Raw genomic sequence first — 14,485 nt, 5'->3', positions numbered from 1 at the left:
CGAAAGGTTTGTTTTTGTTTATAAAAATTTTACTTGTATCGATTAAAATACTTTCTATATTCGCAGTTCTGTATATTTTTGCATTTATGAAAATATAAAATATATATACTATATAAATATGCCGTTAATTTGTTATATTTTCTTAAAATCTACGTCTCATTTATTTCTCCCGATTTCAAATCTTTTGCATCCGAGGTTCGTGGTGGAGGTCGAAATTTACGATGTACTTCGTCATTTAGTCCCTCCCGATTACGTGCAATTTCTATTGCTAAAAACTGTATACGTACAACAAGAAGTGAATTTTCGGGTGTAAATTCTTTGGATGAATCTGCCCGTATTAATGTTCCGTAAGCGTAATCATCCAATTTATTGAATTTTTCCGCAAACAAGCGCCAACGAATTTTAGCATCTTCTGTTTTAAGGGTATCATCCGCTATGACATCTACTTTCAAATCAGGAAAATCTTCTCGAAATGCTTGGTATATTTGATCATCATATGGAGTCAGGTGCAGACATGAAGGGTGCACGCTTGTGAGAAGCTTCAATAAAATAAAAAATAAACTTCAGTCTTAGGTAATAACTATTTCCCAATTTGTACCAATAGTGTCTAAAACTTACATTGAAATATACCTCAGCGTGATCCATTGCCTTTAATGCCCACATCTCCTCAACGAGTTCATCATTGCCGAATTCTTCCCCGGGACGAGACAATAACGAGGCACCTTGCTAAAGATTTTTAACATTTATTCGATTTGTAGAATCTAGATGCTTCTTAAATAGCAAAACCGTATTTACCATCATCTCCATGTTTAAGAAAAGTTCTTCAAATTATATACAATAAATAACTAAGTAAATTATAATGTGAGTGCTCAGTGATGAAAATATAAAGTCGATAATTTTACATCGACATCGATATATGCTCAATATATCTCATATCGATAAGAATGTATATATACATATAAAATGCAGGAACGGTAGAAAACATCATTCAAAATTGCAATATATATTCCATGTAAATAGACTAATTAATGATAATACGAATAGAGATTGTGAGAGATTACGATTAAAAGAAAACTATACAACTGTAAATCTTTTAATAGAATTCGGAATTCTAAATAGTTCTTCTCTAAAAGCTTATAGTTGTTGTTGTGATCATAGAAAACGTTCACTAAGCTATTACACTACTCAACAAACCTGAAGAAAAATTTGCGCCTGATTTACTAAGTGGTCTGTGGGGTATTTGAGATGCCCCGATTACGAATTTTCCATTACGTACAGGTATTTTTGTTATTTTAGTAAATGATGGTGGCTTGACCTCTACACCCGTTGACTACAACACAAAAAATCCTAGGTGTTATGAAATTTTTGCTTTTTTCGGTTTTAGCAACCCAAAATTGGGAAAAAACAGTCTCTAACATCACAGTCGTAAACTGACTGTAAACTAGTATTATTTAACAACCTTAGATGAAATATACATCCGGGTCCGCTCCGGCTGTCGTATGAACAGTAACCCATCTAATCCTACTTTGTCTGAATCTATTAAATCTTACACTTTCCGAACATAATATTTTATTCACACAATTATAGCAGTAAATGATATAAAACACAATTCATATAATCACTTATATTTGAGTAGCTTGAATATCCCAATTTTCCAAAAAAAATATGCTAATCTCAAGATACAACTTTATGCAAGTGTATCTGGGTATAGAGTATAGTTTTAAAATATTGAAATGCACACGTATGTATATATATAAAACAACGAATACTTTCCATTTTGAAAGGAAAACATTTATTTTTATTCTAAAGCGGTATTCTTATAAAGATTAACTGCAAATTCTTAGGCTGTTTCCATTGGTTGCGCAGCAGTTTCCTCGGTATATTTGCCCTTATCTTTGCCCAATGCCGCCATGCGTCCCTTGCCGCGGCGGTCCAAAATTGATTTACGATCCTTGTCCAACTTTAATTTGACAATCAAACAATTGGAAGGGTGAATGCCAACATAAACATTAGTACCGTTCGCATTTTCCCGCTGAATCTTTTCGACATACACAACGAATTTCTTACGATACGACTGCACCACTTTGCCCACCTGATTGCCTTTGAAATGTCCGCGCACCACTTGCACTTCATCATCCTTGCGAATGGGCATAGAGCGGACATTGTACTTTTGACGCAACTCCTTGGAAAGTGGAGCCGACATCAAACGACGCCGAATGTGTGAGGGAGCCTGGAAATGGCGCTTACGATTCTTCCTGCGCGAAGAAGTGACAAATTTGTTTTGTTTCATGGTTGCACACGCTGTTGTTTACCCTGAAAAAAAATCAAAAATTAATTTCTTTAACTTGAACAGAATCACCGTAACTATTTGCTTGAAGCGATTTGCAAATATAAATATTTCATTCTTAAGTTGGCACAAAGTTAATCGAAAGATTTCTCAATTTTCGCATATTTTAAGAGTAAATCTCAATGGTTACACGCAAGGCACATATTCATTTGCGGTAGCAAAAGAAATGCATTAGTTCGCGAAATAGCAGGAATTTCTCAAAATTTACTCGTCTCTCTCGATATGTAAATTATTTTCTTTTTATATATTTTATTTGTCCAAATGATGGCGATAGATTTAACAAAAATTTTACAGAGCAAAACTTACACCAAACTAGTCGCGTAAAAACAACAAAAAGAAGGAGTTTGACAATCAAATTGTCGGAAGTACTAAAAATTTGGTTAAATGTCAAACAATTATATTCACATGAAGTTAGCTGTGGTTGCAATAAATTTAAAGACTCAATCATTTTTATTAATATGCTACAGGGCTTCTAGATTTATTATTATACATTTGAAGACGATTTAGTGAGAAATTCAATCGTAATAATCTGTCAATCACTGCCTTAGATTTCTAGTCTAAATAAATTTTTTTGAATTTGTTACACTTAAAAAACTATTTGTTTTTAATCCAAAAAGAATATTACTTTGACTGTAAGCAACCATTTGAACAGTAAGGGCCATTTACCTACGTTTACTGCCAATGCCAATTTCAACAAAAGATTTGTTGTGATATAAAAAAATATTGGAGACTAAAGAGTTTTGTTAACAATTTGTTATATAGATACCTCACAAGGCACACCGTTTCGCAATTTTATTGGCTTTCAATATAATTGACATTAATTAAACTATATTTATTAGGGATCTAAATGCATTTAAACTTGTTCACATTATTTATTAATGAACAATTTAATAGAAATTGTAGTATGATTTTCGATAATATTAAAAGACATAAACTAAAAAAATACTTTCATAACATTTTTGGCTATTACATACATATGTATGTACTTTTATTAATATATTTATGTTAGATATGTACAGCCATGTTGCTGGTAGCTTCTTTTGACAGCGGCAACTCTATTTTAATTGTGGTTTCAGCAACACTCCAATCAATTGCACAGTGATCAAGAATACCACATTCAATTAGTTCGCTTAAGTGATCTTGCAAACAAGCAGTTGTTTTCAGTTCGATTTGATCGTTCCAGAGTTCCTGTTGTTTTTACATTACTTTTGTTCAGATCTTTGATAGTTTCTGGCAGTCTATATTTTTCAATTACAAATCAACAGTTGTGCATAACTAATATAATGAATTACCTGAGAAAAATACCTTTGCGTATGGTAAGTTAAGAGATAAAAGAGCTCGAGAACATGCGTGACAACTTTTTTAATATACACATATGTAGAAGTAAATATGTTTAGTCTACATATATATACATATACATATGAATATATATAAATGTAGATATTTATTTTGTTCATTAAACGAAACATAATAGAATCTAGCTGTTGTAATCAAATAATATTTCATTTAGGTTGTTAACACGGTCCTGCGCCAGCAGCAATGTATGTCCAGTGGTACAGGTGCCATGTCAGCACTCACTGTCCTCACAGATGATGAGCGCGTAATGAAGGAGACCGGTGAGTAAATTATTCCATCGTTTATTATATATAACAGCAGTAAATAGTTGAGATGAAGGTTATCCTTGCTGCACGTTTGTTCATAAATACCTATGCATAAGTATATATGTATGTGAATATACATATATACATATGCATGTATGTGAATAAACACACTAATCTTGCTTTGTTTTGTCTGTTGATAAGTTACATAACTTCCTAAAACATCGGAGGCGCCAATGTATTTTTAATACAAAGATGAAATATGGACATACGATTTGTAGAAATTTTGCTAATTTTTATAAAAGTGATATTTTAATATTTTTTTTTATTGAATGCCGATATGGATGTGTACATTTAAATATGTATCTTCCAATATATGCGAGTATACCTAACTTCAGAGCATATGTAAATATATTCATACATAAAGGTAAACATGCTCACATATTTGCCTCATCATGCACATATAAACATAAGTGTATGTATGTAGAATATATACATACATACATATACTAGCTTCAATCTGTGCGTTTAACAATTTAAAATAATTGGTTTGTAAATTCGTTGTTATTTTCATTACCAACATATGCAAGCAAGAAAATAATTACGTTATTATATCTTGGGAGCATGCTAGTACGCGAATATAATAATAATTAGGATTCTCATAATTTCGTTGCCACTATGTTTTGCATTGTTATTCCCAACAGCTATTTCAGTTATTTGTATGTAAAGAAAGAGGAAATAGTCCACATCGGTAAACTTAGTTTATAATTTTCTCCGTCAGGTGGCGTTGCTTGTTTATTGTAACTCAATAAACGAGTAAAATAGTTTAACGCTGTTGGCCGAGGTTGATGAGAAGTTGCGAGAGAAACAGTTGTGAATTTGTGAAATCATAGGTTCGGATCCTGATCCCGGACTTCTTCGAATTTTCTTAGTTCGTGGAATTTTTATCCGTCGTAACATGTGCATCCGACTTGACATTATTTGAATTTTGAAATTAAAATTGTTTGAAACTGAAATACGTTTAATTTAATAATGAGTTTTAGGAGAAGTAGATATTTATTTGATGTTTGACGGGTACAGTTAGTTCCAAACTTGTTGTATTTTTCACAAGCAGTCAGCGGTTTAAATTTCATACAATAATTTAAACAGCGTTACACTTGTGATATAGCAAATTAAATGAACGCTGCTGCCAACGTCTCCGTGTTGTACTGTTCTAGTGCGCTGGATGTGCGTATCTGGCATGCGGGTATGTTCGGCACTTTCCTTGAGAGTTGAATTGAGACATTGTTCAAAAGCGCTCAATTCGTAGTTGGGAAGTTGACAAGTTATTTATTTTCAGATTTATTTATTTTTATGCAATGCTAGAAAGGACGTGATATATAGTTTTTTGTAGCTAAACATCGCGACTTAGCTAGAATTAAGTAGATGTGCAAACACCTTTGCTGCGGTTATCTTGAGCGACAATCGCGTTCATAACAGAAAAAGTTAAAACGTACATGTATGAATACATATATGTATATGTATTTATATGTACCTATGTACCTATGTACATATGTATGTATTGTATATGTACACATATCAGAACAAAAAAATGTTAATAACTTATCACAAAACAGATTTTCACAAACTTTTATAGATCGTTTTGAACCCATAAAACTGGTTAAGTGTGAAATCCAAATGCTATTTTTGATATCAATAGCTAGATTATTAAAAAATATGAATAATTATACCAGAAATACCTTGCTATATGTGTGGTGGTAATTCTTCACCTATTTACATAACTATTAACAGTAATTCTTAACATTATCGTACGATAGATATACGATATTACATATTAGATATAATACGCAAGATATTTAAATTGTCTATGAACATTTACGTGCTCTTTAGATTCATCTCAAAAATACTGCGGTTTCGCATTTGATTAGTAAACAAGAAAAAAGTAATTAAATAAATAAAATAAAGTGAAATATAAATAAAAATAAAAACTAGAATGATTTTGATAGTTGAACAAAGAGAAGTTAATCTTACGGCAGACACTCGTCGGAACGTTGATAGAATTTTGAAATGCATACATATACGCGCAAATTTGAGAGCGTGAGAGCGTTTTGATGGATGCAGCAAATGGTTTAAAATCCTTCAGCCAATCAATGAAAGAAACTTGGTTTTTCAAGAGAACAATGCCACCGTCGACGTTGCAGTTAGAAATACATAAAGAAAGCCCTCTTGTGAATTTTGAAACACGTCCTACTCCATACAACTTGTTGAAAGCCCACAATGCTCGAAAATTAAGAAGACGTTTCCCAAATATTTGCAACATTTTGAGAATATTTTGCATTTTATCTCTACTTGTTTTAAGTGGTAAAGGTTCGTTTAGTGCTTTAGCGATTATCAAAAATTTTCATCGATCATGCTCGTCACAGGGCAGATTTCAGGACACTGTGCCTAGTGGCAGAATTAGTCAAGAAGTTGTACTTCCAGACCATTATTGGCTGCATGCGCTGCCGTCAAAGCAAGAAAAGCTCACTGCTAAGTTCCAAATAATTGAGAATTGGTGGATTTTAAACCGCATGTTCAAAAACTTTAAACTTGATCGTCAACAGATTTTAAAAGAACCGTTTTTTCAGTAATTAGATCGATAAGTAATTGTTTGAATGCGATGTTTCTGTTTTCTTATTAACTGTCAAGTCTTGTTATCCCTATATACATATATTCCTGTACAATCTGAAATAATATTTTTGTCTGAAAGTCTATGTATGAACTGATTTATATATTATTGAATTTCACCCAACCGCACCCAACATCAATAAGAAAGCAAATTTAATACAGATATGACGAGAGCATAAAACACTACAACATATTTGACTCATTCTTCAAATGCATTAAAGTAGTAAGTAGGATAATAGTGAATAAAATTTATAAAGTAGTAGAAAGATTCCTGTGGAGAGCAGTCCCCACCATTTTAACCCTGTGCGCCGGTTTTTCTCTCGGCGCTACTGCATACATGTTAGAAATGTTTTGTTAGGTCGTTTAGCCGCTGTTATTTTTCTCAGACACTAGTCCGCTAAACAAACATCGCTGAAGTGAATTTCCGAACTGGTCTGAACGCTACGCAAAGCTGTTTTTTGTTATAATTACACACACAGTGCTATATTTATACTTGTATCGTATTCGTATATTCATACACGTGTCACATTAATAAAACTGCTAAATTATATTATACATATTGGTCTACACATGCACATACACTATATCGAAATATTTATGAATACAAATACACGCCATAAAGCAGACTATCTAATCAGTTTACATACCAGCATACTTGTGTGATTGACTTTGATTGGATACCAGACTTAACTAAATTCGTCCCTTTTCTAAGAAATGAGCAGTTCACTTTACTTTAGATATGTGCTAGAAGAGACTAAAACAAGTATGAATATAATAGGGTGGTCTCTTATTCTTTTGTAAAAGCTTTTATAACGGTTGAGTCGAGTGTAACTGATCGCCATTATTATCCGTTTGGCATTAATTGCGACTACTCATAACCAATTGAGCGCTTGTTTGTGTGTTCTCTTTGAAAACTGCACACGGTTTTTTGCCGATATGTACTAAAAATATTTATTGTGTTAGATATTTATTAGCAATCAAAAAGTGTGTACATACATATGTTTGTATTTGCAAGTGGGTGTGTGTATATATGGTATTATAAAAATTTCATGCATATATTTAAATGTGTACGACAATGATGAGTTCCCAACAAGCTAGAAAATTTGTATATATACACATAAAAACATTGTGTAGATGTTATATGTACATACATATACACATATAAACATATGTATGTATGTATATAAGTAAAGAGTATAATAGGAGGTATACCAACAAACTAGATTGATTACATATGTATGTATGTATGTATTTATATATATATAGATTTTTTATTTCGCGATGCATACCTCAAAATTAATCTATTCTATTCTACATATGTAGACGCAAAATGTGGGCTTGTCTGTAGAGCGAAGCATATGACGTGACTCGATCATCTCATTTCTGTGCAACTTCGTCTAAATTGATTATTTTAATATTATAGCCATTTATTTTTTATTTTCATAAAAAGCGTATGTACATTACATACTTACATACATACTACCGACAATATTTACATTAGTTGCGTTTGGCATTACTTGTATACTAAATTCATATAATAATGCTTTGTGCAAGAATACAAACGATTTGACCAAATTTCACGCGAACAAACCAAAAAAAAATAACATTTTCACGTATTTTTATACAAACAAGGTTCGCCAGTGCATGAAATTCGACCAATAGCAAATATAATTTATTAACAATGTTAATAATATTTCAATTTAAAGTAAAGAAAGTTGTAGAAAACAATTTACAAAAATAAATTAAAAAAAAATAAAATAAAATTTATAATTCATTCATTCAAAATCATTTGTAGTGTTTCTGGTTTTGTCATGTACTTCCTTGAATGAACAATTGAATCAAATCGACCAATTTGTCAACCTTCAATTGATCACAGTTATTATTCAATGAATCGCGTTCAATTTTCAGTTGATCGCGTTCATGCTTTAATGAAGTCACAATTTTGATAATGCGACTTTGCACTACATTTTGCGCCCGTCGTAAATTGTCAAACAAATTCTTATACGCTGCCATCACGAAATCGAATCGCTTGTTAAAAAAATTTAATCATTTCTTATTAGGTTGTTGTTATTGATATTGGCGATTCAATCAACTACATAAAATTGACCTTGAGAAAATTGTTTTCAAAAAATTAACTATCTTACAATGCACTTGAAATTAATCTAAAAATTTCTAACTCACCAAAATAGCACGACTGATATCGAAGCTTATTTCCACTTCATTTCAATGTGCGTTAATAATGTTATTGTAACAGAATTCAGTGTTGCAATACGCAAAGTCCAAACACAATTCAAAGTGGAAAAAAAAAAATTGCAAACACAAATCCGCCGTAAGCGGTACACAATTAACTTAACCAGAACAGCGGCGAAATATACTTCCGTATACGACTGTGTTAAGTGTGATGCGCAAAAGAGAAATAACATCGACCAATGAAAACGCGCCGCCGCGCTTGTTATTGTGGTCGCAATATTTGCGCCAACTCATTTTTACCTGTGTTCTCGTTGACGTACTAACGTTGTGCACTTCTGCACGTCTTCTTTTTTCTAACGGCTTACATTTCATCAAACGTCACAGTCAAAAACGGAACACAAACTTTTTTGTTAGCGTAATTATATATACTCTAGATCTTTATTATCGCCTTTAAAATAGGCTCCTTTTGAGCTAATACAAGTTTAATCTAATTTTCCATACACTTGTGATAAGCTTCGCCTAGGATGGCCTTCAGTACCGCTCCAGTGAATGACTTTTAATGGCTTCAATGAACTTATGACGCATTGCCCGAAGCTGATTTTTCAGTTATGAAAACAGAAAAAGTTCACAGGTACCTTAGTTTGGCGTATTTAGACTGAGTAGTATTCCTTATTAAACCTTTGACCTTGTAAAACGAATTTATGTGCATCACAACACGACAATAAAAGAAGTCCGACCGATTTTTATGTGTTTTTTTTTGCTTTCAGCTCATTTTTGGAGCGCAATTCGCAAGTTTGTTGAACAGTTTCGACGTCATATGCATAAACCCATTTCTTGTGACCAGTAATTCTGTTGTCAAGCATCTCTTTTACCATCACCACTCGACGTCGTTTTTGCAAAAGATTCAGCTCTTTTGTTACTAGTTTAGCATTGACACGTTTCTTAAACAAAACATTCATTACATTATGTAAATCAATATTTTTATAGTTTCTTGTGTTCTTACGTAATTATTATGTTTTATGTTTTTACTTCGTTATTAGTTAAATATTAATTTGTTTCACAAATTTTTTTTTAGTTGCAAAATTGGCACAAGAACAAATCGCTCCACTTGTTAAAAAAATGGACGAGGAACACAAATTCGATCCTTCAGTGGTGAACGCTGTCTTCGAGAATGGTTTAATGGGAATTGAAGTGGAACCAGATTTGGGAGGCAGTGGCTGCAATTTTTTGACTACTATTTTAGTTGTCGAAGAGCTGTCAAAAGTTGATCCGGCAGTCGCTGCTTTCGTTGATATCCACAATACTTTGGTTGTCTCTTTAATGATGAAAGTGGGCAGTGAAGAGCAGAAAAAGAAGTATTTACCAAAGTTGGCGCAAGAGTATGTGAGTATTGTGTTTAAAATTTAATAAACGTACTTATTTGATTGATAATGACTCAGTTACATGACAGACTAAATATTTACAGATTACGACAGACACATTTGATTATAAAACTATTTTTTTTTGAAATAAATACATATGATAGAGTACATACTTAACGAACGGGGCGTAGATTCTTATAATAGCTAGATCCATATTGCAAAAAAAAATTTTTTTTTGTACTATGGTAGAGTCAATACTGCATATCTGGTAATATAATTCACGTAATAAAAGCATGTCAGCTGTCAATTTGTAATTTGTAAATTAATCGTGTAACGAGCTTATAAATATCAAGACATACCTATATGTAAATATTAAATAAAAATTATTTGCGTTTCTAGGCCGGAAGCTTTGCTTTGACTGAGCCTGCGGCTGGTTCAGATGCATTCGGATTGAAAACTGTTGCAAAAAAAGATGGCAATCATTACGTTATTAACGGCACAAAAATGTGGATTTCAAACTCCGATGTGGCTGGCGTTTTCCTTGTATTCGCTAACGCCAAACCGGAAGCGGTAAGTCATTTACTTACTACCAAGCTGGGTATATAGAAAATTTTACAAAATATTTTAAATTTTTCTTGGGCTTAGGGCTATCGCGGCATTACCGCATTCATTGTCGATCGCGATACACCCGGACTAATTGTGAATAAGCCCGAAGATAAACTGGGCATTCGGGCGTCTGGTACGTGCATGATAACCTTTGATAACGTACGCATACCCGAAGAGAATTTACTTGGTGAATTCGGTCAGGGCTACAAATATGCTGCTGGTTTCTTAAATGAGGGACGCATCGGTATTGGCGCGCAAATGGTGGGTCTTGCGCAAGGTTGTTTCGACCACACCATTCCCTATCTCTTAGAGCGCAAGCAGTTCGGTAAGGAGATCTATGATTTTCAATCAATGCAACATCAAATCGCTACGGTAGCTACAGAGATCGAAGCGGCCCGTTTGCTTACCTACAATGCTGCACGTTTACAGGAGCAGGGCAAACCTTTTCTCAAAGAAGCCGCCATGGCCAAGTTTTACGCATCGGAGGTAGCGCAACGTGCCACAATTAAGTGCATTGACTGGATGGGTGGAGTCGGCTTCACGCGTGATTTCCCACAGGAGAAATACTATCGCGACGTTAAGATCGGCGCCATCTATGAAGGCACTACCAACATGCAGTTGAGCACTATTGCTAAAGTGATCAAGAAAGAGTATGCCAAGTAAACTAAACGGTACAATGCAATACTTGTACAAAACAATACAATAGCTTATTGTGTTTGAGTTAAAAGGCGGGTGCAATATCGTAACAGAAACCTATAGTGCATTTATTAGTGAATTGAGTGAATACCTATGATAATTTGTGGCTTTCCATTCACATCTGCTGCAACCTCAAAGCGACATAGGCATACGCTCAATTCCAGATTTACTTGTATATATGTACATATAAACAAATAGATATTATTATAAATGTATGTAACAGTAAAGGCGTATTTTTGAAACTTTTTTTTTATACACGTTTCTCAATTGTTATAAGTTAAATTTATGTAGTTTGTAAAATGTGTGCATTTATTAAAGCTTAAATATATAAATATAAATAAAAGAAATAAAGTAAATAACCAAATTGAAATGCAAATATTTTTTGAATATATATTATGAGAACTTTTTAGTACAAAACATTACAACATTTGTTATTTAAGAACATGCTTATATATCTACTATGTGCTGCTTAGTTTAACGGCAGTCTCTATTAGTGCGTTCACAACTTCTACGAAAGTTCATTTTACGGTATTATTTGGTGAATCGTTTCGCTTAAGATTGCCAACTAAGGTTTGTCATCGCTTTCGGTTGTGGTAAATGCCGCAATCAGCACATTCACTACAGTTATAATAAATATACCAAAAATTAGAAGCTCCTTTGTGTAGATGTAACGTCGATCGCTCTTCTTCAAGTGACGCTGAAATAAATAGATTTATAGCACCTACATAAATACATCTAAGCGAATGAAATGTTTGTGCATTACTTATACCTTAAAAATGAGTGCCAGACCTACGACAACCTGAAGCACTAAAGAGACACTCACTAGTCCCAGACTGATATAATAGGTCGGAGCTTTGTTATTGTATGTAAGTAGAAACCGCAGCTGATTAGCGTTTGCTGACAATAGCGCAATGTCCATCAAACCTTCAAAAATAAATATTCGTCTTATATAATAAAGTTTTTACGTTTAGTTTACAAACCTTCCGCTACGTTTTTATTCCCTGCATAGTCTAAACTGTTCATACGTCTAAGCGCTGATTTATCCGTTACGACAACATCGGCATCGTAATCGCCGCTATCATTATTGCCAACATTGTCATTATTATCAAGCTTATTCTCCGCAGGCAGATTTTGAGATTCCGCATCTTCGACAATAGTTTTGGTTGCAGTTTTCAATTGTATCACTTCGGCTGTTTTTGCACTTAGTTTCGTATCCATCACAACGATTAATGTAGCAACATTTATTTTGATAACAATTGATCATAAACAATAACTTTATAATAGAATAATATTAACTAAATAATACAAATTAGTTGTTTTCGATCGGTTGACAGACAGCTGAGTGATTTGTAAATATACAATTTCATTATGAACATTACAACATCGGAACAAGTGCATCAATATGTATGCACGAATGTGTCCAATTTTATAATGTGATTTTTTGCGGTTTCGTGTTAAGCGATAAGCGGACTTTAGTTATTCAGCGTTGTATTTGGTATCTGGCGGCGCCTAAGGTTATGCAAAAGATTTTGCGCTTCTGTAACTGCATGCAGTTTGACGATGGGAGCTTTCCTTTTTTGTATACTTGTTGGATCGGCGTATATTATTAAGCTTCCAAAGCAAGTGTATGTATGCAGTATATGCACCTATGCAAAATTAAATAACTAAAGGGTGATGCATTCCAAGGTGCCCTACTTTTTTGAAGAAAAAAACACAGAAAAATTTAAACACAGAAAGATTAAATTTAATGAATACTGTTTATCGTCATTCCAAAACACATTAATTGGCAATAATTTTTTGAAGATTATCTCTTTTAAATGTTGGCCGCGGGTACGTATCAGATTGTCCATTCGTTGAGTTCCATTTTCGATGACTCGTTCGAGCATTTCGGCTGGTAACTGGCGAATGAAACGCGTGAAGTTTTGCTTCAAGGCAGGAAAAAGTCTAACGGTGTGATATAACACGATCTTAGTGGTCAATCGACCGGCCCAAAACGTGAAATTATCTGCTCATCGAAGTGTATTCTCATTAAACCCATTACGTGATGCTATGTGTGGGAAGTGGCACTGTCTTGTTCAAACCAAATGTCGCCGAGATCACGAGCTGCAATTTCAGGCATCAAATAGTTGTTTATCATCGCGCGATAACGGTCGCCATTGACAGTACGTTCTCACCGGCATAATTTTTGAAGACATATGAACTAATGATTCCACCGGCCTACAAACCACATCAAACCGTAATTTTTTCTGGAAGAAATGGCAGCTCTTGAATCTCTACAGGTTGCTCTTCCCAAATGCGGCACTTTTGCTTGTTTACATACCCATTGAGCCAGAAATGGGACTCATCGCTGAACCAAATTTGGGTCGAAAGCGCGCGCAACACATTCTTTACAGAACAATGAATCGTAATCTCACGTAATCTGTCAAAATAGGCTATTGAAGAAAGTATCTCTACTTGGATCACCTGTTAACTAGCTCTAAAAAAAAAGTATGTGGATCATTCCATCCAAAATTTATATTAAAAAATTCTTTTTTCGTGTAAAACAATTTTTTTGTGTTCTTTGAGACAAAATATTGGACACGTATTTTTTTATTTCAATAAAATTTGAAAGATTTTGAATGAATGTTCAAAATTTTAGGGCTCGAAAAACCTGGATGGTTTTTCCAAGAACAAAAAAATGTATGTAAATTTTGCATGGAATGACCCATATATTATATATAATATAAGTTTGTCTTATATAGTCACAAGCTTTTAAAATTACCCTGCTGAGGTTTGCTACTCGACTTTTATATGCTGCACTTTTGCTGGAAGATCAACAATGAGAACAATAAATAAGTAAGCATAAGTAATTAGTTAGATACGTTGGACTTCCGCTTGCAAGGTTAACGGAATTTGTGAAAGTTTGCACATAATAAATAATAAATATTAAGGAGAATGTATGACACTTTTGAATGAAGCATGTAAACATATATGAACAACTTGCCACAAAGAGCTTATCTTTTGCTGTAATATCTATAAAT

The 14,485-nt window shown here is 33.4% G+C and overlaps 4 protein-coding genes across 6 annotated transcripts; 1 reads left to right on the top strand and 3 right to left on the bottom strand.

Moving 5' to 3' along the window:
* Nucleotides 1-51: 51 nt before the first annotated feature.
* Nucleotides 52-948, bottom strand: LOC106621977 (protein PBDC1). Its single transcript, XM_014241010.3, has 3 exons — nucleotides 796-948; nucleotides 619-726; nucleotides 52-539 (listed from the first exon to the last, which is right to left on the bottom strand). The coding sequence occupies exons 1-3, from the start codon at nucleotides 805-807 to the stop codon at nucleotides 150-152; spliced, it is 510 nt and encodes a 169-aa protein (XP_014096485.1). The 5' UTR covers nucleotides 808-948; the 3' UTR covers nucleotides 52-149.
* Nucleotides 949-1,769: 821 nt separating this feature from the next.
* Nucleotides 1,770-2,782, bottom strand: RpL26 (ribosomal protein L26). The gene is made up of 2 exons (XM_014241011.3): nucleotides 2,654-2,782; nucleotides 1,770-2,313 (listed from the first exon to the last, which is right to left on the bottom strand). Exon 2 carries the CDS (start codon nucleotides 2,288-2,290, stop codon nucleotides 1,841-1,843), a length of 450 nt encoding a protein of 149 aa, XP_014096486.1. The 5' UTR covers nucleotides 2,291-2,313; nucleotides 2,654-2,782; the 3' UTR covers nucleotides 1,770-1,840.
* Nucleotides 2,783-3,461: 679 nt separating this feature from the next.
* Nucleotides 3,462-11,841, top strand: LOC106621980 (short/branched chain specific acyl-CoA dehydrogenase, mitochondrial). Of its 3 annotated transcripts, XM_014241014.3 has the most exons (5): nucleotides 3,462-3,663; nucleotides 3,858-3,963; nucleotides 9,878-10,185; nucleotides 10,563-10,733; nucleotides 10,809-11,841. In XM_014241014.3, the coding sequence occupies exons 1-5, from the start codon at nucleotides 3,631-3,633 to the stop codon at nucleotides 11,430-11,432; spliced, it is 1,242 nt and encodes a 413-aa protein (XP_014096489.2). In that variant the 5' UTR covers nucleotides 3,462-3,630; the 3' UTR covers nucleotides 11,433-11,841. The 3 variants fall into 3 exon arrangements, with proteins under 3 accessions (XP_014096489.2, XP_069967881.1, XP_069967882.1); XM_070111780.1 differs by lacking the exons at nucleotides 3,462-3,663; nucleotides 3,858-3,963 and adding an exon at nucleotides 7,596-7,626; XM_070111781.1 differs by lacking the exons at nucleotides 3,462-3,663; nucleotides 3,858-3,963 and adding an exon at nucleotides 9,212-9,433.
* NijB (Ninjurin B) lies at nucleotides 11,830-12,829 on the bottom strand. The gene is made up of 3 exons (XM_014241016.3): nucleotides 12,446-12,829; nucleotides 12,235-12,389; nucleotides 11,830-12,162 (listed from the first exon to the last, which is right to left on the bottom strand). The coding sequence occupies exons 1-3, from the start codon at nucleotides 12,681-12,683 to the stop codon at nucleotides 12,031-12,033; spliced, it is 525 nt and encodes a 174-aa protein (XP_014096491.1). The 5' UTR covers nucleotides 12,684-12,829; the 3' UTR covers nucleotides 11,830-12,030.
* Between the last annotated feature and the right edge of the window lie 1,656 nt (nucleotides 12,830-14,485).

This window comes from Bactrocera oleae, chromosome 6 (assembly GCF_042242935.1).
Source record: "Bactrocera oleae isolate idBacOlea1 chromosome 6, idBacOlea1, whole genome shotgun sequence".
Classification (NCBI taxonomy): domain Eukaryota; kingdom Metazoa; phylum Arthropoda; class Insecta; order Diptera; family Tephritidae; genus Bactrocera; species Bactrocera oleae.
The sequence above is the reverse complement of the archived record's forward strand: the minus strand, read 5'-3'. Positions and strand labels throughout refer to the sequence as shown.

Coding starts and splice junctions, on each gene's coding strand:
- RpL26 (XM_014241011.3), bottom strand. CDS start 2,290: ATGAAACAAAACAAATTTGTCACTTCTTCGCGCAGGAAGAATCGTAAG.
- LOC106621977 (XM_014241010.3), bottom strand. Junction 540..618: donor ACGCTGAGGTATATTTCAAT/GTAAGTTTTAGA, acceptor ATTTTATTGAAG/CTTCTCACAAGCGTGCACCC.
- NijB (XM_014241016.3), bottom strand. CDS start 12,683: ATGGATACGAAACTAAGTGCAAAAACAGCCGAAGTGATACAATTGAAA. Junction 12,390..12,445: donor GAATAAAAACGTAGCGGAAG/GTTTGTAAACTA, acceptor TTATTTTTGAAG/GTTTGATGGACATTGCGCTA. Junction 12,163..12,234: donor GTCTGGCACTCATTTTTAAG/GTATAAGTAATG, acceptor TATTTATTTCAG/CGTCACTTGAAGAAGAGCGA.
- LOC106621980 (XM_014241014.3), top strand. CDS start 3,631: ATGAATTACCTGAGAAAAATACCTTTGCGTATG. Junction 3,664..3,857: donor GAAAAATACCTTTGCGTATG/GTAAGTTAAGAG, acceptor TATTTCATTTAG/GTTGTTAACACGGTCCTGCG. Junction 10,186..10,562: donor CAAAGTTGGCGCAAGAGTAT/GTGAGTATTGTG, acceptor TTGCGTTTCTAG/GCCGGAAGCTTTGCTTTGAC.